This window comes from Topomyia yanbarensis, chromosome 1 (genome assembly GCF_030247195.1).
Source record: "Topomyia yanbarensis strain Yona2022 chromosome 1, ASM3024719v1, whole genome shotgun sequence".
In the NCBI taxonomy this organism is placed as follows: Eukaryota; Metazoa; Arthropoda; class Insecta; order Diptera; family Culicidae; genus Topomyia; species Topomyia yanbarensis.
Window position 1 is genome coordinate 177475745 of NC_080670.1, and position 20901 is coordinate 177496645.

Consider the following 20901-nt stretch of genomic DNA (forward strand, 5'->3'; position numbering starts at 1 on the left):
ACTTACCATCAACGTTTCGAAGACAAAGAGACATGAGAGGATAAGGTACTAGAGACAATGATACCAGCAGAGAAATTCAGATACGGATCTTGACGGAAAATCGTGCCTACTTTGGACTCCGGGGAACGCTCCGGTCGAACAAAATTCGCCGCCGCACGCTGATTAGTCCGGTGGTCCTCTACGGCCACGAGACCTGAACTATCCTCGTGGAGGACCAACGCGCCCTTGAAGTTTTCGAACGAAAGGTGTTGCGTACCATCTATGGTGGCGTGCAGATGAAAGACGGAACGTGGCGTAGGCGAATGAACCATGAGTTACATCAGCTGCTGGAAGAACCATCCATCGAGTATACCGCAAAAATAGGACGGTTGCGGTGGGCTGGAATGTCGGCGACGACCCGGTGAAGATGGTTCTTGAGAGCGACCCTACAGGAACAAGAAGACGGGGCGCACGGCGAGCACGGTGGATTGACCAGATAGAGGACGTCCTGTGGTTCGAAGGTCGAGGCTGGCGACAAGCAGCAATGGACCGAGTAGAGTGGAGACGGCTTCTGCATACAGCAAGAGACAACAAGGGTCTAGCCTGAAAGGTAAGGTAAGTACGCGACGGTGTGCTATGAACGAAGAGGTTTTCAGAGAGCGGATTATCATTTGAAAGCAAAATGCTCGTCTGAGCAGGGAGTTCGGAAGACCTCCTCGCGACCTCCGAACGCAAGGACTGGGATGACTAAGCTGGTCGCTGAATCAGATGTCACTTCATCGTAATTCAACACTTATTCAAAAAGAGATTATAACTACCAAAGAGTGTATGTCGCCGTTAGACCTGTTATATTATCAAACTCTTACATATGATAGAACCATTTGTTTAATATTTATTAACCCGGGCCCACATGTCAAAGGACTGAGTAACAAAATGCTAGAGCGGGACCACATAATTGGTTTCAAATGATAAACGACTGCAGCTGCTTTCGGGTTAATTCCCGATTGAATAACTAACGCTAATCTACATACATAATTCTATTTCTGTTTTTATCGTGAGCAGCGCAAGCCACACATGTTTTATTTTTTTTTTATTAAGTTGACATTGGCGCCTATCGTGATAGAGTGCTGCTACGTCTAATTATCTCGAATTACTACAATGACAGCATGGCTTAGATTACTGTTTGATTAGATGTAACCATACCTATCGTGGGCAATTGTCGGAATAAGAATAGCCTAATAAAGGAAGCCAAGATTAGATTATGGGTACAATATGAGTCTCATTGCCCGGGTCTCACGGACGGTTCTTCAACTGCGTTCTGCATGTTTGTAGTTTGTTTCATCTGTGCTTCCGTTTTCCTGTTATCATTAGTATTTCGGTGTTGGTACATTATTCAGTTCTTCCGCAAAAGAAGTTTCATAGCTAGGCGCGCTGTAATTCTATACCATTCTCGAATTTCTCTTTCTCATTGTAGGAGCGATAGTAGAATGTATAAAACCTGAGACGACGCTCTGTACATCACAACTGCCTTTTACCACTACCAGAACCATGCTTATGACCGAAACGACTACCACCATCACCTAGAATCCCTTGGCTCCGGCGGTTCAAAGGTGCACCGGGGCACACTTCGGTCCACCGAAACCGCCGGCGTTGGTGCCCCGTCCTGTTGTCCGACCGTACTAGCCGCTATGACCGCCACCTTACGATCCTTGTCCTACCTCCTGTTCCCACGAAATCATGCAGTCACGATTGGCAGCGGCGGCGGCGGCGATGACAGCATACAAGTGGCTACAACACCCCCCTACGGTCACAATGTGTGAGTATAGTAGCGTGTAGCACAGCAGCTCTCACGTTCCTCGTGTTTTTTGAATATCACCCAAAAGCCAAAACGCTCGATGCGGCGTTGTCCAATGTTGTACATGTTCGAATTGTTACATATATGATTAGTTGTTGTTCCATCCATCCGAATCGGAAGGCTTCCCATTTATCATCCTGAATGTCCTTCGACGATTTTTTTTTCGCTCGGACGATCGAAAGCATCAGAGTATTCGCTTGGCAGTTATTATTTTTTTTTTCGAACGGTTCTAAGCAGAGATTTCATTGACGGCGCTTTATTTCCTTACCTTAACTTACACACGTGCATATTACCTATAGGCTATTTGAATGATCACAGTCACACACACTTTCCGAATGTGCGTGAATTGAATGACTGATAAGGTGTGAAGAGTGTTTTAAGCAAGAATATTTTCATTAATTTACGAAACACACAGATTAATGATGAGAGAAATAGATTTTTCGTGAATGTTGTATATTTTACAATTAAAACATGAGTGAACCATAGTTAAACAATGGCATTTTATACATTCATACTTCATGCGGCAGTGATGGACATACATTACGCAAGAATAGATGGCTAGAGCATCTTCCTCGCAGGAGGCAGATTAAACAAAAAAAGAATCAACAGAAAGAGACAAATCTTTTAGTAGTTAGCGAAATCCTAAAATCGAAAGTCTCCAGAGAGTGTAAAACACCCGGTGTATTGCTAAGCAGATAATAATTTAACGAAAACGAGTGCTGCCAACTGTTGGGCAGCGAAACAATTACTTGAACCCCTACTACTTCAGGCCAATCGATTCCTTGTTTCCATGTACGAACTGCGGGGCCCAGCAAAAGCAAGGCCTATTTAATAATAGTATAAAGCAGCTGACAATGAATGGTAAATAGCTTATCCTACTTCAACAGCTCGCTCGATTTGATGCTGCCTTCCTGCTTCCGTCGCCTACGTTTTGGGCGGTATGATGTTTTTGAAATTTATTTGATTTCTCCGAGAGATGTTTCCAATGAATGTACAATGTACAGGAAAATGGCAAATGTTGTGATAAATTGCCATGAAAGTATTGTTTTGTAATGGAAACGACTTTAAAAGTTGCAGAATAGTGCTTCGTTTGTTACTTTTGGCTAGGGGACACATCGCGCTCAGACGACGCTCGTAACCTACAACGATCAGATTGGAAATAAATTCAATAGCTGTAAGCTCAATTTCATGTATGTGTCATCCACTATTAGAGGGTGGGTTAGTTTGTCGCACTTTTTTGCACACGTTCTTGCTTTGTGCAGTGCAGGATACATTCTCCGGTTGCTCTTTTTTGACAGATCCAAAATTTCAACAATTTTCAGATTCATAATTTTCATCTACATAATTACGTTCTTGGAAATAACTCTCGGGAAAAAAGTAGTAGCACCGGCGAAAACCATAACGGTTTCGTTGAAAATGGATTACGAAAAAAATACTGTGCACACCCATCATTATTTGTATTGGTTGCCACTATGTCTGTAAGGTTAAGTTGTTTCCTTATGAAGGCAGCATCCTGTGATTGCGTGTTACACTGCTCTTCGTTTGCCAAAATACCAGATGAAAAAGTAAGGCGAACCCCGCATGGGAGTGTGATTAAGATCCTACCCAATAACGTATGTAAGCATCTTTCCTGAATAGGTATTTATCGAAGAGAAATAATAATAAATAAAAATAAACCTTTTAATCAAAGGGGTAAAAAGAATAAAAAACAACGCGTTGAATTGTTTTAATATATTCATATACTTAAAGGATAGAAACTGAAACAAACTCATCCGAATTTTGTTTTTTTTTTAAAGAAGCAAATAATCATTCATTGGTTCATCAGTACCATCGTAATCCCAACACAGCAGTCAGACAAACAAAACGAACAATAGTCTCGCCACGCCAGGAGAATGACTCACAATCGCCACGAATCGCAAAACAAAAGTATTCCCCCCTCTTTGTATAAAGTTCACCCATCACAATAGAGATAATAGAGGGTAAACCGTAAATTCCAACTGCAGCAGACTGTCTCCGACCAGCTCCTACTGCTGAAGGGATGTGCTTGAGATAGGGCGCCAAAATGTAGCCTACATTTGCATTGATGATGTTTTAAATTCAGATTATATAAGCCAGAACCACATTAACCAATACAGTGCATTACCCGATTACGATACGATAGCATAAACCAAGATAACAAACAGTAGGTGTTGCAAAGTGCAAGCGACCGAGTCCCTCATTTAAAGCAACTCCCATCTAAATCAGTGTAGAAGTAACAATTTGAGCCCACGAATCGAAAATCAATGAATAAAAGTAATTAATCACTATTGAAAACTGACAAACAAAAGAAAAAAAAAATCAACAGTTTATATGGTATTATTCAAGTACATCAATTATACCGGAATGGAAGGAAACATAAGAAAACAGAAATATCATAAGACAAAAAAAAACTATGTAAAATAAATTGAAGTTACATAAAATAATTCAAAACTGAGCTGCGTCCCCTTCTGTTCGTAATAGGAAATGTGAGAAACGCTGCCATTTTCACAATCAGTAGTAGAGCAGGGTCGAAAATTGGCCTGCGATAACCCGTATCTCGATGGCGCCAATCGAGTGCAGGTGCTTGATTGCGTTAGTTCCTGAACACGCGCGATTAAAGCCCTACGCTGAAGGTACACAACGCTTTATTTCGGCAAATCTCGTATCTTCCGTTACTTCCTGTCGTCGCCGTGTTGTGGGGCCATTGTTGTCTTCTGATTACAAAGGGAGGATATTTCGGTAATAATACGATCGAAACTGGGTGATTGTGAGCACGGTCATAAATTAAGCTCAAGTGGAAATTTGACCACCAACATACTCATTTTGTTTGCTTAAATTGGGTTCAGTTATTTGATGAATCAGTGTAAGATAAATAGATTTTTTGATTTGGGAGCATTAACTTTGTGTTAACATTTAATCAACTTAAGTCCCGTTAGTACAGAAGTTTTGACTCTGATGGACATAGTGGCAAACAGTCACGGTACATGACTGGTTATATGCGTTCGTGATTTTAACAAGTTTCCCATTCTTGTAATATATCGCACAACTACATTTATACCTACATACATGATACATATTGCTCCGTGCCACGTTACCACAATGGTACAACACTAGCTAGACAGGTTTGTCATGAATCCCCTGGCGTTGGATTTGTCCCAATACCAATGCTCGTTTTCGTGAGAAATTCAGCTCCCCACTTCGTTGCGATCAACTTCGATCTAGTCCCCGGAGCTGTTGTTTGTTGATCTCTTGTCCATTTCTCTAGCAGTTCCACTAGAAGCTGCGTGACTATACTAACGGTACTCCACGCCCTTTCTTCTTTAAACATCTCTTGTATCTAGTGCAGTCGAAGACCACGTGCTTTGGAGTTTGTAAGTAGAAGTTTCCTTATTAATAGGGTTCTTATTTGGTCAGTGGACCCTATTTGTCAGGGCGGCCTAGGTGCCTTCACAAGCATTTTGGATTTTCGTACATAATCAAACAAAAGGGAAAACAAAACAAATATAAATTTACCGACTTTTATATTCCCCAAAATCCTCACGCTGCTGCTGCTACGATTGTTGGCGGAAAGGCGGGTGGTGTCTTCCGACTGGCCAGGACTGCAACGGTCGCATTCTCTGACGAAGTGCCGTGAGCTGCTCCAGCAACGGTCCTTGATTTTTAGCTTTTTAGCTAGAGAGGGGAGCTTGAGTCTTTTTTGGAACCTCCCTAGCGACGTTGGTGACGAATCACCGAATGTTTTGCTAGCCGCAGTGTTCTTCCCAAGGGGAGCCGTTATCCACTTTGATTCGCTGGGTAGGAAAAACAAGGCTCCTTTGGCTTATCCTTCCCGGCGAGGGCGGATGGGTGCAACTGAATCCTTTACGGTTAGCCGGCGAACCAAAACCTCCCACAAACAGCGATCCAGCACCAACGCACTAATTTCCGAACCACAGCCGGCGCTTTGTGGTGAAGATTTTCCCACACACTCGCACTGGGCTGTTTCAGCTAGGAACCGACAAAACTTTCGCAGTCCACAACGTCGTTCTGCCCTCGTGGTCCGCAACTCACTGACTATCCTCGATGGCCGCCTTCCACACGATGTAAATAAACCATCCCGCCTTCCATCACCGTCTCCGCCATCGCTTGCTGGATAGCGAATTCAGCGCACGTTTTCGGCAGCAGGAGGAGAAATGTGACCTAACTAAGCCCTAACACTAATTCACAAACAACCCATAAAGATAACTACATCTATCTAAACCTACAAAATTGTTCGCAAACCAAAATATAAATAAAAATTTACGATAGTTGTGAACGGTCAAGGAGCAGTAGTGAGCATTATGTTGCGTAAACAAATACACTCTACGGAGAGAGTAACCAGAAATAGATGTATTTCCACCCAGTGTTAAATTGTTACTCTGACGGGTTTCAAGTTTCCTCCAAACCCTCCACTCCAGGCAATAGGGTGAAGGTGTGTGTGACGGAACCGATGACGATACTGCTTGAAGTAGCTGTGTTCGCTGTGCCCGCTTCGATGGAGACAGTATACTGGCGGCAATTGGACGGAGGGTTTCTCCGTACGGCCGGGACAACAACGGCCTGGTCTCTCTGGTCCTTATGAATTAGCTAGGGAGGTGAGCCAGGCTCTTTTGTTGGAATCTCCCTAGCGACGGTGGTGACGAATCACTAGATTCTTTGCTCCCCGCAAAGAATCCCGGAAGACACCGCAGAGATCTTCCCAGGGGATGTCACTGTCCACCCCAAGGAGCTTTTATTTTCAGGTGATACGATCCTTGAAGTCGCCGATCAGCCATGTTGGTGCTGGAAACGACAGCTAACAACATTGTTTACTGCATCTCCATGCATGTTTGCTTGGATTTCAGTATGCAAACAAAGTTGTTCGCTGTCATATTTCTTCCCCGCAGCTTGCTACACGCTTACCTCACTCCTCACCTAGTTACTGCCAAAGAGGAATCACCTTAGAACTCTAAGCACCTTGGTCCACCCTGCTTCGCCCTCCTTGGCTTTTAGCTGGGAAGGAGAGCAAGGCTCGTTCGGCTTATCCTTCCCAGCGAGGGCGGATTGGTGCGTCTGGATCCTTTACGGTTAGCCGCAAATACGAGTGCCCGAACCACTGGCCATCACTTTCCAACGGGTTTTGTTTCCGTCGCACTCGCGCACTTCACAATTGTGCTTGTGGCGGTAAACTATCGCGAAAATAATCGATGACGTCTTCTCGTTGCAGTGGTTCGTCACTAACTGCTATGGTCGCCTTCCGCACTCGACCAAGACAACCAACACCAAAAAACCACCGTTGATAGAGAACAGTTGCGCAAAGAGTGAAGTCAAAAAAGTCTACCTATCAAGCACAATTGGAATCCATCTCTGATAGCTCTGCAGCAAAGCTGCATTCTAATTTTGCTCGATAAGTAGACTTTTTTGGCTTCACTCTCTGCACACTCTTTGCGTACCTTTATACTAAAGCCTTTGAAAAAAAACGTACCGCCGCATAGCTGTCATCACCAGGGATGCCATTATGCCAGATTTATCTGGCACAGCAAGAGTTTTTTGCAGCTTCCACACAAAAAGACAAACCTCTCATTCTGCCAGATTTTTAAATTAAAGAAGTGATTGCACACACGTTTTGGAAATTTCGGGCATATTTTCCAAAATGTATCAAAAATCGATTGATAAATATTAATGACTTTGAGGTCGCTGTTAAGTGACAGATTTTGCCAGACATTTTTAATTGATCTGCCAGATATTCTTTGAAAAATAGTGGCAACCCTGGTCATCACCCATGCGTAGCATAGTCAGTACACTTATTTCAACGAAAGGAGAGCGGTGGCCTACCTAAACCCTATGTTTCTTATATACCAATGTTTAACAAAAATTACTACACCCACAGAGAACAGACGTCCATCTTCAGCATTCAACTTGTGTAAAATCTCTAACGGCATCGAAGGTAGTTGGGATATCCAAACCAGGTGCGCTACTGTCGTCATGTTTTTTTGTGGCTGAGTTCGACAGAATTGATAGCGGTTGTTCCTCTACCCACACACAGAAAAAAAATATTGGTAAAAGTAAGAGTGTTCCGCTCTTAGCAAAAAACAACTAACGCCTACTATGAGGTTGAAAGTAAAACTTTTAAATTAATCAAGAATAATAATCAAAATAAAAGTTTTCCTTTTAAGCTAATGAAGAATAGTATTCAAAATAAAAGTTTTATTTTCAAACTGAGAGTACGTGTTGGTTCTTTTTTGCTAAGAGTGAAAAACTTTTATTTTTACCAACATTTTTTTTCTGTGTGCAGTCAAACTAGTCCGGAACCGGTTCGGACTTCCAGCATGAATTACATCTCAAATGCATTAACCGATAGAGTCGGAATCGATTGTTTTCTTTGAGCAAGATACCATACTGAATCCATTCAGGATTTCGAACCGGTTCCGGAATGGATTTGACGGATAGTTGGGATAGGTTGGTGTGGCGGCGCTAGTGTTTATCGTATATTAATTTTTGTTCGATCATGGATGTCTGTTCTCTGTGCTACACCTATCTGGACTAACAAAATCGTTGACGAACAAAAATATAAACAAAAATTTACGTAAAGCGGCCCTTACACGTTCAATATTTTTGTCAATACTAGAGAGTATTGTCGAAAGTATTGTACGTGTAATGGAAAAAAGTTGTATTGACGATGTGGATTTCAAACGGGACTGAAATATTGCAACAATATCGTCAATAGTGGTATTGACAAAAATATTGAACGTGTAAGGGCCGCTTAAAAAGTGAACGATTATATGGAACGGTGGTGAGCATTTATGTAGCATAAACAATACACTCTACGGAGAGAGTACGCATAAATTGGTATATATCCACCCAGTGCTAAATTGTACCCTGACGGGTTACACGCTGGTGTCTTGACGGTCCAAAAACATTACATCGTCTCACATCACTCATCTAGTCCGCGGCGGAGGAATTTAGATTAGACCGATAGCTAGTTCCCAGGCGAGTGGAAGTTCTACTGTATCGATTTTGTTGGCTATTTTCGGCAAATTTAAGACTAATTGGCGATTTGCGGCAAAGCCAAAATTAGTCGTGCGACACCTATGATTCAGCTCATGAACTGGCAAAGTGATACAGTTTGCTTTTTTTCACCCGTAAGTGAGTCGTAGCTTACAACAAAATCTTCATTATCTTCTCGGAAAAAGCTTACCACTGCCAAAATATGAATGAAACGAGTAAGAAATTTAGTTTTATTTGCAATTATTCTGAAATTATAGCCATTTGCAACTATTTCACTCATACATTTCTTCGAAATGTAATCGGGGTATTATTGTGGTTATAAAAAATCGTTCCATAAATAAAGTTCCAACTCGAAACCGAGACCCAATCAGTACCAATGTCAAACTCCTTCATATTTTGAACTACGTAGGAGATTCAGTGAAGGCTATCGGAGAGAAGGATCGGCTGTGCATGATACAAAGCTGACACTTTCCTATTAGCCGGATATATTCTTTCCTCGCCTGATCTGGAGAGTTGCATGAATTTACACCATCTCATGAAGGTTTAGCTTAACTTAGGATGAACGGGAAATGCTGTTGCGGCGGCTACGGTGCTCAACAAATTACATTTCGAAACAGCGCGCATATAGCTCTACGAATAATATTAGAAACCACTATGTTTTACACTCTTTTCGCAAGATGTTTACTCATCATCTTATAAAATGATGGTTTTCCTTCATTTTCATAAACAATTATCAACAATTTGATCGGTAATTTGGTGTTTAAAAGTCGTTTTTTACCAATGTTTACAGAAAATATATGCACTATGACAGCACAGAATCAAATCAGTAACACTTTCCTTCCTGCGCTATCTGCGAGCGGTTTCAACGTAGAATCGCCAATAGCGTTTTCGTTTTTTCTTGGTGCTACACCGGTGTAGTGCAAAGAAAGAGATAGACTGATTACACCCAAGTTTGAATGAGTGTAACACTTAGCCTTCTGCTAAGTAGGATTTCAGGAATCAGAATGTATTGGCTTAAATGGCACGTTCCCCGTATGTATGTATCGTCATCATGTTTTACCGCCGACGTAAATCGTACGAAGAAAGTTCTTAAAATTTGTGGCTCATTTTACAATTTTTGAATGAGTGACACCGTGTGATTTGACCATACTCACGGTTTGATGGCGCCCCAGTCTGAAGTTTCTTTTAAGAGAGTAGAGCATTGCATAAAAATGTATAACCTCATTTTTCTGACAGTCCAGGGAGCTTTTTTACATGGATTTAGACAATTTCTGATTCCACCCAGTATAAGAAACTTGGTTCGAATTCTAACACCATGTAAACAAGCTCGCTGAACTGTCATTTTTTCGAGCATGTTTACTCATATGACGTCATCATGCAATGCTCAGTTCTGATAAAACGAAAATCATCAACGCAGGCCTAGATGCATGCAAATAAATATAAACAATGTTTCTAAAGTGGATTGGCAAGTTTCTTCAACAAGAACTTTGAGATCGAGGCGGAATCCAATAACGCTCTTGCTTCGAAATTTCCCACTTGGAGTCAACAGGTTCAATCCTGGATTTCTCACATGTTACACCATGGATTCTTGTGCTGGACCATAGAAGTGGATGTCACTCTTGGAGTAACAAAGCTTTTGGATGTCAAGTTGGAATTGTGTAGCAACGTATGATGACGATCGCGACAGATGCGGCACGTGAATTTGGACGGTGACGGTAAGAATAGGGCCTGAAAACTTCTTCGGAGATGCGTTTATACCGGTCACCTTTGCTTGAGTCGACTGTGAACGTTGTAACAGATCCGACGCAACGGATTTCAATACTCTTTACTCGCTGATATAGGAAATCGACGAAGACGTCGAAGATCACTTCCTCATTTTGATTGCTTTTTTCCACCATACACGGAGTGTTATTGGATCGAGATTATTGACGAGTGGAGTATCCCAGTCCGATCGGTTCGTTCAGCTTAGCGAGAGCTTTTACATGATGTTGAAACTCATCGACGAACTCGTGTAACTCTTGCGTAGATTCTTTCTTCATCGGTGGCAGATAATGGAGGGTTCGAAAGAACAGCTTAATTAAAGAATCGATGGTTGTCATACCTCATCAAAAAAGCATCCCACACAGATGCCTGAGTGTCAGCTTCAATGTCTACACTCTCGAAAGGTTTCTCTGCTTCACCTACGAGACTGAAGGAGATACCTTTGGCTTCACAGCATCGAATTTCCAGGTCAGCCAGTTCTATGAGATGATCATCAAGACTGTTTGGGTCATCAGTTCTCTCAATATCGATACGTGACTAGAAGGGAATTTTGTTTTAGTCACTAGGTGACGTGACTGTGAGAATAGGGCCCATTATGTTGTTTTTTTCTTTGGATACCATTCATCGTTAGAAAAATGAGTGCCCGTATTTATGACGTCAGTAAAACGTCATGTTTTTGTTCGACATTTCGAGGGACCGTGAGTTATTCTTATTGGCGAATCCAAATTGATCCAAAAAATAATCGGTGGAGGCAAGGCCCTGATAATAGTCCATTCTGAGCAGAAAAGCCTTTCGAATAAGGAAGTATTTAAATTTTTTGTTTCAGGTGAAAATTACGAACTGAATCGTGCATAGAGTTTGAATTGTACGTGGTGAGCTGCTGCGTGAGATTGTTTTTAAATCCACTAAAGACGCTGAATCCCTCTGGATAAAGACTCGACACATCAATCGTTTGTTTACCATTTATCTGTCAGTGTCATTCCAATCGAGCACGAGACCTGTCAATGGCGCTCGTTCCAGAAGGATTCGAAGCGATTTTCTTCGGATTGAGTACTTTTGACAGGTCTCGTGCTCGATTGGAATGACATTTACAGATAAATAATAAGAATAAGATACAGATGGCGAGTCTTTATCCAGAGGGATTCAGCGTCTTTAAAATCCACCATTCTTCTTTTTCGCGACATTCAAAAATTGTTTTGTTGAGTAAAAATATGTTAAAAAATACGCGAAAGATAATTTGTTTCTCTTGTTGTTTTCATGTTCGAAAAAAATCCAAAAAACCAGTGTTTCAAAAATCACTCTAATCAGTGTGCGTTAAAAAAACTATAGTTTGACAAATCATAAAATCCATGATTTCATCACTTATGATTTTTTTGGCTCTTGAGGAGTGAAAACCGATAAAGAGGTTACTAGATTATAATTGCAGCATACAGTTGAAGCGCCCGATGTTGAGCCTAATTTAGATTTTTAATTTTCATTTTTATCAAGCACAAAAGCAAAACAGAACCTTAGTACAGTTCGTGGCGAAACCTTCTTTTTCGATAGACTTCGCAAGTTAGAATTCAATGATTAGCGTAATCGGCTATTACAGTAATAAATAGTACACCTGGTACACCTGCTTTGATGGCTTCCACTATGCATTTGAACTTTTGGATTTTTCACTCCAGCAGAAATATTTTTGCTCCGGATTTGAGTTGTGTTTTCCCGAGACTATCGTTATAATAATATATTTGTTAACGAAAATTAACGAGCTGCTGGGATAATTGAGAAATTGAACGTACAAATCTTGAAGAACTTTTGGCAAAGTTTAAAATTAAATTCCTTTTATAAGCAGCGCCAGAACAAGAATCACAAACCGGAGTGAACAGAAGGAGCCAAAACCAGGAAATGAAAACCTATGAGTCAAAACTTTTTTGGATTTCTTTGACTTTTTACTCACTCCCAGAAACGTGATTGGTTCCCACCGCTCCTTTGGTAACAGACTCCTTGGAGTGAAATGTGTGGTTTATTTGAAAAACTGCCAAAAACCCACCTTTTCAAGAAGCCACTGATGAGGTCCCTAAGACTTCACTTTGCAAGCCAGAAAAACTAACTCGAAAACTCTTAGTTTTCAGATAAAAAATAGCAAAACCCCTCAACTTACTATCAGCTACCCGAATGTGCCGATAATTGTTCCATCAAGTCCGTTAGTTTGACAAAGAAAAGGCAACATTTTCGTATTACCCAATTGCCACAATATCAACCTTCCAATCAAGCCGGTATAATCTTATCCTTATCGACCTTAAGTTCGGACACAATCGCGCACTAGATTGCCCAAAAACAACAGGGCAATAAGTTAGCGGCCAGTGGAGGTGATTAGATTAAACCCCCTGATGTTACGCCATCCCGCCATTTAGCCGATCTGAAGTTCCTGGCGATAATCTGCGAACGTCATCCGCAGTCTGGTGCGGTTATCAGGCGCCAGGTCTAGAAAAACTTCTTCCACAATGTGTTGGCCACGTCCACCAGCTATGGTCGGTCACCAATACAAGTCGATTTTATAACAAAAAGCAGCGCAACTTGCGGGTGGACTAAAGTTTTATTCTGAACTGCTGACCGGTTAGGATCAGTCTTGTCGAAGCCGTCCCAGGAAACGGTTTGAAGAAAGGAACAGTGAGTGTAAATTCAACTTACGATGAAGGCATTTTTAGTGTGTTTGCTGCTGGCCCTGGCCGGACAAGTGAGTAGTGAAAAAATGGTTTGATTCATGAAATTGTTAGTGATTTTTTTTTCTCCTTGTTCCGCAACTAGTCGTTGGCCCAAAGCCAGGATGAGTTTGTCGAATACCTGCTGGAGCTTCAGGCTCAGGCTGAATCCGTGCATCAAATCATGGAGGGTACGTTCGACAACATGCGTTTCACCATGAGCGACCAACTGATCGAACTGAACCGAGACCTGATTTCCCGCATGAACACCGCTTTGGTCCGAATTGAGGAAATCAAGGAAAGCACCGAAGCATTTGTGAGTGAATCGGACGCCCAGCAGACCTGCATCGATGTGGCCATGGCTAACTGGGACATCGAAATCGAATGGGTCGGTCAGGCTCTGCAGCGTTGCGCCACTCAGGCCAACCTGGATATTACCCGTGCTACTGCCGATGTTCATGGGGCCATTGAGGAAGCTCAGGCTCAATCAACCGAACTGCAGAACATCGTGGTGCACGGATTCATCGACTGGAATGCGATCGACTACACCGAATCCATCTCAACCATTGTGGGTGCTCGCATCCAGCAGAAGCACGAATACTTCGCTAATGTCACCGAGCCGGCACTGGAGCGTAATCTGCAGGAAATTTTCGATCTAACCACCGAGATGCTGCCCCGTATCTCCACCTGCATCGATCGCGGTGTGGAGCGTTTCAACAACTACGCTCGCGTCATCCGCGATACGTTGTTCTTCTGTTAGTTAGGGGTAGAGCATTACGTTCTTTTCTCTCTTGTTATGTAATGTCAGCGATTCGGAAATAAAGTCTACAAAATCTTATCTCAGTGTACGAACGGGTTCATCAATGTGAATTCCGAAATTTTTTAGTCTTTTTTCACACTTTTCCCGCGGAACCATGTCTAAGTATTACTTCTTGGGGGCTCATTGTACTTTCGTCGCACCTCTGTCATTTGCTCACTTCTTTTCCGCAGCTATCTCGGAACCCTTGATCTATGAGATGACTCGACCTTTGAGCCATTTAGCTCTCAACTTTTCTCTTGCTTTTCGTCTCTATCTATCACGTCGCCATTTTGTTCTCGTCTCAGTGAGCCGTTCAGCTGATGATTTCCTTAACCATTTAGCTCCTGTTTACGTGAGTCATTCAGCTAGCAGCTTTATCACTATATACTCGTATAGTCCCCGGCGGTGAGCTCACCCTACTCCGACTGAGAGTTCCCCGACGGAGGAATTTCTCCTGACACCGATACCTGCTTTCTAGAGCAATTTAGCTCCCAGCTTTACCGAGATCCAATCGGATATTATCCGACGATGAAACTATCCTACTTCGGCTGAGAATTGTGTCGTGTTTATCTGTCTGTATGTATGTTTTAGGTAGTAAAGTTAAAAAAGCTTGAAAAACCTGGCGGCCTGCTGTAGTGTATTGGCACTGTGTGGGAATCACGACACACGTTCGTGCCTAACCACTAGAAACAATCCTTTATTTTTTTGTCGCCCTCCCGCACGAAACTACATCAAGTTATTACTTCGGGAGGGGGTCTCGTTGTGCTGTCGTCGCACTTCTTTCTTCAGCTCGATCTCGGGGCCTCATTTGGTTCATGAAATGGCTCAACCTTTGAGCTTTGATTTAACTCTCGACTCTTCTCTTGCTTCTTGTCTCCATCTATTATGTCGCCTGTTTAACTCTCGTCTCCGTGAGCCGTTTAAATTCTGATTCCATAAGCCATTTAGCTCTTTACTGCTGAGTCATTGAGGTCCCTGGCTTATCACGATCTACTCGGATAGTCCCCGACGGTGAATTCATCTTACTCCGACCGATAGTTCCCCGACGGAGGAATATCTCCCGACAACGAGACTCACTTCCTTTAGCAATTTAGCTCTCAGCTTTATCGAGATCTATTTGGATATTATCCGGCGGTGAACTATCCTACTACGACTGAGAGTTTTCCGGCAGCGGAATTTCTCTTGGTACCGAAGTTTATTTCGTAAGCCAATTAGTTCCCATTTTTGTCACGATATAGTCGGATAGTCCTCGGCGGCGAATCTACCCTACTGTGTATTCTCCGGCGGTAGATTTCTACCCGATACTGATGTTCGTTTCCGTGAGCGTCTCGATCTACTGGCGGTGGACCTAGCCTACTCAACGGGCCAGCCAGTAGGTGCCGAGATCTGCCTAGCTATTCCGGGTGGAGCGTAGCTTCTAGTTCACTAGCGCCCCAACGACCCACAGTTGGCTGTTCGACGCGGTCTACTCGATCTAGTCCCCGGCGGTGGATCTTGCCTGCGTCGAATTCGGTCCGGCGATTCCGGTGAAGCCGATGCTCGGTTCGCTGCGCTCCGACGACATGGTGCTGCGTCGCGTACTACTCAACCGATCCCTGGTGGTGGATCTAGTCTACTTCGGCGGTAGAATTTCTCCCGAATCCGATTTGTTGTGTCACAGCGGTTTTCTAGTAAACGGCGCTGCTTTATTGGTGTCTTCACCACTTCCTCTTCAACTCGAAGAATATACTCGTCAGCACTCGGTTGACCGCACTCATTGTGGCACATCTCTTCGACGATATTGTCAACTGTCACACCAGGCATACCCCTACGAACTTCTTCGAACCTAGGGCATTTGAAGACCACGTGTTTCGGTGTCTCTTGCACTCTCACACACTCTTTCCATGCTTTCTACGCACCAACACCGACACATTTGGGATGAGTCGGTGAGTCTGCCTTCCTTTTTTCGCGTTGTCCCACTCTTGCTGCCACTTAGCTAAAGGGTCTACTCTGACCAGTCTTCTTGCATTTCGTGTATTCCTCCGCTGGTAGCATTCCACGTCCTCAGCCACAGTGATGCAGAACGGAATCATCTCTAAAATAAATAAATGACATTACCGTCTCCGACGATATCGTGCTGTATGCGCTCGCGCCACGAATAGCCCAGGCCGGTATGCCATACCTTCGTATTGAGGATAAGACACCCGCCAGAAGACGTCTCGCGCTGCATCTTGCTCCTTCGATGTTCGGCATGATCCTTGCCAGTACGTTAGCTGTCCTCGCAGTCTTCTCACATACACAGTCGATATGGTTCTTGTAATTTAACCGCTCGTTAACCATCACACCCAGGCGCCTAAGCGCACCGATGAGATTGAGTGTCCGCCGACGCTGATCACGACACGCTGGATTTTTGTTCCCGTTGCTGACCAGCACTACTTCCGTCTTGTGGTGAAGCAGCTGCAACTTGACGTCAGCCATCCAGGTTTCCACGATGCCTATTGTTTCTGCCGTCAACATCTCAACCTCCTGAAGGGTCTTGCCGGTTATCGTCATCGGACAACGTCATCTGCAAAGCCGACGATCTCGACTCCTCTGGACAGTTGCAGTATTAAGACTCCGTTGTACCATATATTCCAGAGCGTTGGGCCGAGTATGGAGCCCTGAGGTACTCTCGCCGAAACCCTAGTCGACCTCTGTCTCATGTTCGTTTAGACCAGTAGACCAGTGTCCGGTTTTGAAAGTAACTTTTCAGAACCTACCACTGATACTCCGGAACCCACGTTCTGTGCAGCGCTACGGCGATCACCACCCAGTTGGCACTGTTGAACGCGTTCTTTACGTCGATCGTTCCCACTTCGCACTAGCGATTACCCCTTCTCTTTTGCTTCGATGCTTTCTCCGCACTCGCTGATGACGCGGACCGCTTCTGGGAAGGTTTGTTCTCACTTTCAGTGTAGTTCGTTAGCTTGTTGAGGACGACCCTTTCCAGAAGTTTACCAGGGTTATCCAGCCGGCATATAGGCCGATACGATGCCGGATCTCCTGGTGGCTTCCCTGGTTTTGGTAGCTACACCAGCTTCTGGATCTTCCACCTATCCGGGAAGTAGCCTTCGTCTAGGCATTTCTGTAGAACAATCCTGAACATGTCCGGAAACGCCAGGATAGCGGTCTTCAGTTCCACCTTGGAGATAATGTTCGGACCAGAGCTTTCTTCGCTTTCGACCCTTTTGCCACTATAAGGAGCTCGTCGTTGGAGACTCGATTGTCACCAGCATTTCCACCGTCTGCATTGACGAACGGTGTAGGTGGCCATGGGGTTGAGTCGTGTTTCGGGAAAAGACCATTGACAATCTTCATTTTGTCAACGCACATTTCGATTGGCGTCATTAGACCTTCGATCCTGGCCATAAGAACACGGTAAGCATGGCCTCAGGGGTTAGCGTCATTCACAAAAAAATCCTTGTCGAAGTCCTGTATTTTCCACTTCCGCTCGCTAGTCCTCACTTTCCGCGTTCCAATGCAATTCCGTCGATCAATGGTGTAGTGGATCGCCTGGTGGTCGCTATGTGTGTACTGCTCCCTAACTCGCCAATTCATGTTATCCATCAGCGACGGACTGCAGAATGCTACGTTGATGAAGGAATCCCGACCATCTTTACGGAATGGGATAGTGGAACCTTCATGGCACAATCTTACATCCAGTTTTACCAACAGCTAGCGCCTTCCAACAAGCTGTAACCTCTTGCGTTGGTCAGTCTGCTACCCCACTCCACGGCCCAAGTCTCTTCCTATAACAACCGGCGTTCGTTAGACTAACGAGTCGTTTAGTGCGTCCAGCCTCCGATTGCCCTGGCGTTCATCGAGGGGGAGCATAACAGCTACAGACGAATACGCCGTTGGTCCTGGCGATCACGTGTGTAATCCACCGCCTCTTGGACAGGGAAACCGCCCATCACTTGGATTGATACCATACCTGCACTATCCAGTACCCAGCTACCGTTATCGGATGCAACACGATACGGGTCTGCAATAATTGCAACGTCGTACTTCGTTTGTTTGTCGACTTTCACAACAGTTGCTGTGCAATGTCGCAATGATTGAGATTAAGCTGGGTTATCTCCATCCTTGTAGTCACCGGTTCATTCTCGATCAGTGCACCCTTCAGTTCTTCTACGGTCGTTATCTCGTCTAGACTCTTACATTCGAGTTCCTGCGACAGAGTTCGCTTCGCTGCCCAAGGATTTGGGCAACGAGCTCGCGATCGACCGAGCTCTTGACGGAAGGATCCTTTTTCAGCTCGAAGATCATCTCACCTTTCTGAGTGCACCTCGTTTTACCAGCAGTCGTTCCCAACTCCTTCAGCTTTGCGTGCTCATTGACTCTCTTGAGAAAAGCGGCGTGGTACGGCTTATCGTTCACTTCGATGATCAGTGTATCGCCCTTGTACCTCTCCTGAGAAGACTTGCGTTTCCCGAGCAACACCGTTTGTTGATTAGCAGTTTCTGCAACATAATTCGTTGAAAAGAAGCGTACATCAACCATTACAGTCGTGATTCGGTAGTTGGGCCACACCTCTGTCCAACCAACGAATTTGATTCGTTAGTTGGACCGACTGACAGATGTCAAAAACTCTCCAAAGGAGACGTTAGTAGTGTAATTGCATCTATTCACATCTCTAATAATTGTCAGATTGATTGTCAAAGTAAATTTGACATAAGATTTTGACATTCAGGTGCTTTTTAGTTGGACAATGGTCCAACTAGCGGAGGTCCAACTAAAAAGCGGTCCAGTTAAAAAGTGTCCAACCAGCGAATCACGACTGTATTCATCTGATTTAGCAACCAAAAAAGCGCACCAGAAAAAGTTAATGGTTATGTAACAAACATCGGCCATTGCATGTTGCAAGTGTTGCTTGGGTTCTCTTGTTACGTCTTTTCGTTTTCATTCCTTCCGCGCCTGCTAACTTACCGCAATGTACCATCCACGGTCCTTCCTAACATTCCTCGCCAGTGCCCTCCAGCTCACTCTTCTGATTTTCGGGTCGTCTTGGTCCCCCTGTTTGCCTCACTCTTTTCTCCGAGCGAGTATTGTGGTGGTTCTTCGGTGTCACCTCATCTGGTGTGTGCGTGGGTCATCCTGGAGTGTCCCACTCGGAGTCGGGAGAGTATCTTCTGCTCATTATGATTGACCCGGTCGATTCACCTGTCGTTTGATGCCTTGGCCTTTTCTGTGTGGCCTTGGCATCTCCGCCAGTGATTGGCGAATCCGTGCAGGTTTGTGTTGAACTTCCTGTAGATGTCGGAGGTTGGAGTCTCGCCTGAGAGTTGGGTCAGGGCACGTCTGCAGTGTAGGGCCAGACGGTCGGCCTCGGTGTTGTCTCTGATGCCGCTGTGGCCAGGGAACCCAGCGTAGTGACTTCGATGGCCTGTACGAAGGAGAGTGAAGGTGCTTAATGCAATGTCTCTCAGGACGGATAGGGAGTCGGTAAAGATGACTGTTGGTGCGTCAGGATTAGCCATTGCAGCCGCTTCCGCCATGAAGATGGAGCAGGAGGGGGGTAGACGTAAGGAGAATCCGCTCTCAAGGCCACTGATTCTCGCTCCTTCGAACCATCGGTGTAGATTTTGTTGTGCCGTTGGTATCTACGGTTGATGAGTTCATTGTATTTTGTCACTATGCTGCTCGGGGGGTCGTCGACTTTTATTAACCGGGAAAACTGTCGTCGATGTTTGGTCCGGGGTTAGGCCAGGCCCGTCGTCTCACGTGATGCCGTCTGGCGATGGTTGGGAGTATCTTGTTGCTGAAGTCCTGGGTAGTACTCCGGTCTCGACGCAGGCTGATTCGGCAGGTGTGCTTGATAATCCGCAGGCTAACCGCGGTATACTGGTTCAGGCAGCTCAGTTCGGTCCTGTACGAAATTTTGCTGTGAATATGAGATCGTCCGACATTCAGTGCGGTTTGCCGTTATTTTTGAGGTGATGGGAGCAGATAGTGCGGACCAGCCTCTTTGTGCTTTCGCAATCCTTTTTTAGACGACGGAAGTGGGCCGTCAATGTTAGCTTTCGGTTGAGAGTAATTCTAAGGGCGACTGGTTTCTTCCGATAGGGGCGACGGTGTTGTTGAGGTGGATTTGCCTTGAGTTCGCTAGGTAGTGAGAACCGCAGCAGTAGGTGATAGCGCACTTTTCAGCAGAGGTGTTGAATCCAGTGGTGAGTGCTCATCGACCGACCGCATTGACGGCCGCCTGGAGTGATATTCGGGTACGTGGGATCGTTTTTCAGCAGAGGATGATGTCGTCGGCGTAAACGAAAACGTAGATGCCTCCGGGTGGCGCGACGGAAAGCGAGTTCATCCTCGAAAGGAATAGCGTCATGGTTAGTACTGAGTCTTGTGGCATCCCGTTGGTTTCATGGAACTCCTGGGATAAGGTCCCGCCTACGCAGACCCGGAAGCGGCCATTGGTAAGTTAGTTCTGAATAAATCTGCCCAGGTTTCCCTGCAGGCCCCAACGTTTGAGCTCTTGGAGTACGCCTTTGCACCACACTGTGTTGTAGGCTTTTGTCACTTGAAGGATGCCGATGTCTGCGTGAATGTTTCAGCGTTGGCCTTGTCGAGCACTTCACCGAGGAAGTCTAGGTGAGCTGCGGTCCCGAGTCCCTTTCGGGAGGCATATTGACGCGGTCGAGGAGTTTGTGGTCTTCCAGCCACGTGGTCAGTCGCTGGTACCAGACAGCAAGCTGTTTGGTCGGAAATCGCTAGTGGTGCGCATCCCCTGGCACTTTTGGGGATGGGTACTGCGTGTGCCAGTTTCCATTTATTTG

The 20901-nt window shown here is 44.7% G+C and overlaps 2 protein-coding genes across 7 annotated transcripts in view; both read left to right on the forward strand.

Annotated features, from left to right (window-relative positions):
* The window catches only part of LOC131682547 (PH and SEC7 domain-containing protein), a 205462-nt gene extending 202931 nt beyond the window's left edge, over positions 1 to 2531 (forward strand). For all 6 annotated transcript variants that reach the window (XM_058964119.1, XM_058964110.1, XM_058964129.1 and 3 more), the window contains one exon: positions 1454 to 2531. In XM_058964119.1, the coding sequence (XP_058820102.1) occupies positions 1454 to 1481 (28 nt within the window). In that variant the 3' untranslated portion in view covers positions 1482 to 2531. The remainder of the gene's footprint in view (positions 1 to 1453) is intronic.
* A 10618-nt stretch (positions 2532 to 13149) lies between these two features.
* Positions 13150 to 14150, forward strand: LOC131676416 (uncharacterized). Its single transcript, XM_058955484.1, has 2 exons — positions 13150 to 13337; positions 13409 to 14150. The coding sequence occupies exons 1-2, from the start codon at positions 13293 to 13295 to the stop codon at positions 14060 to 14062; spliced, it is 699 nt and encodes a 232-aa protein (XP_058811467.1). The 5' UTR covers positions 13150 to 13292; the 3' UTR covers positions 14063 to 14150.
* The last annotated feature ends 6751 nt before the right edge of the window (positions 14151 to 20901 follow it).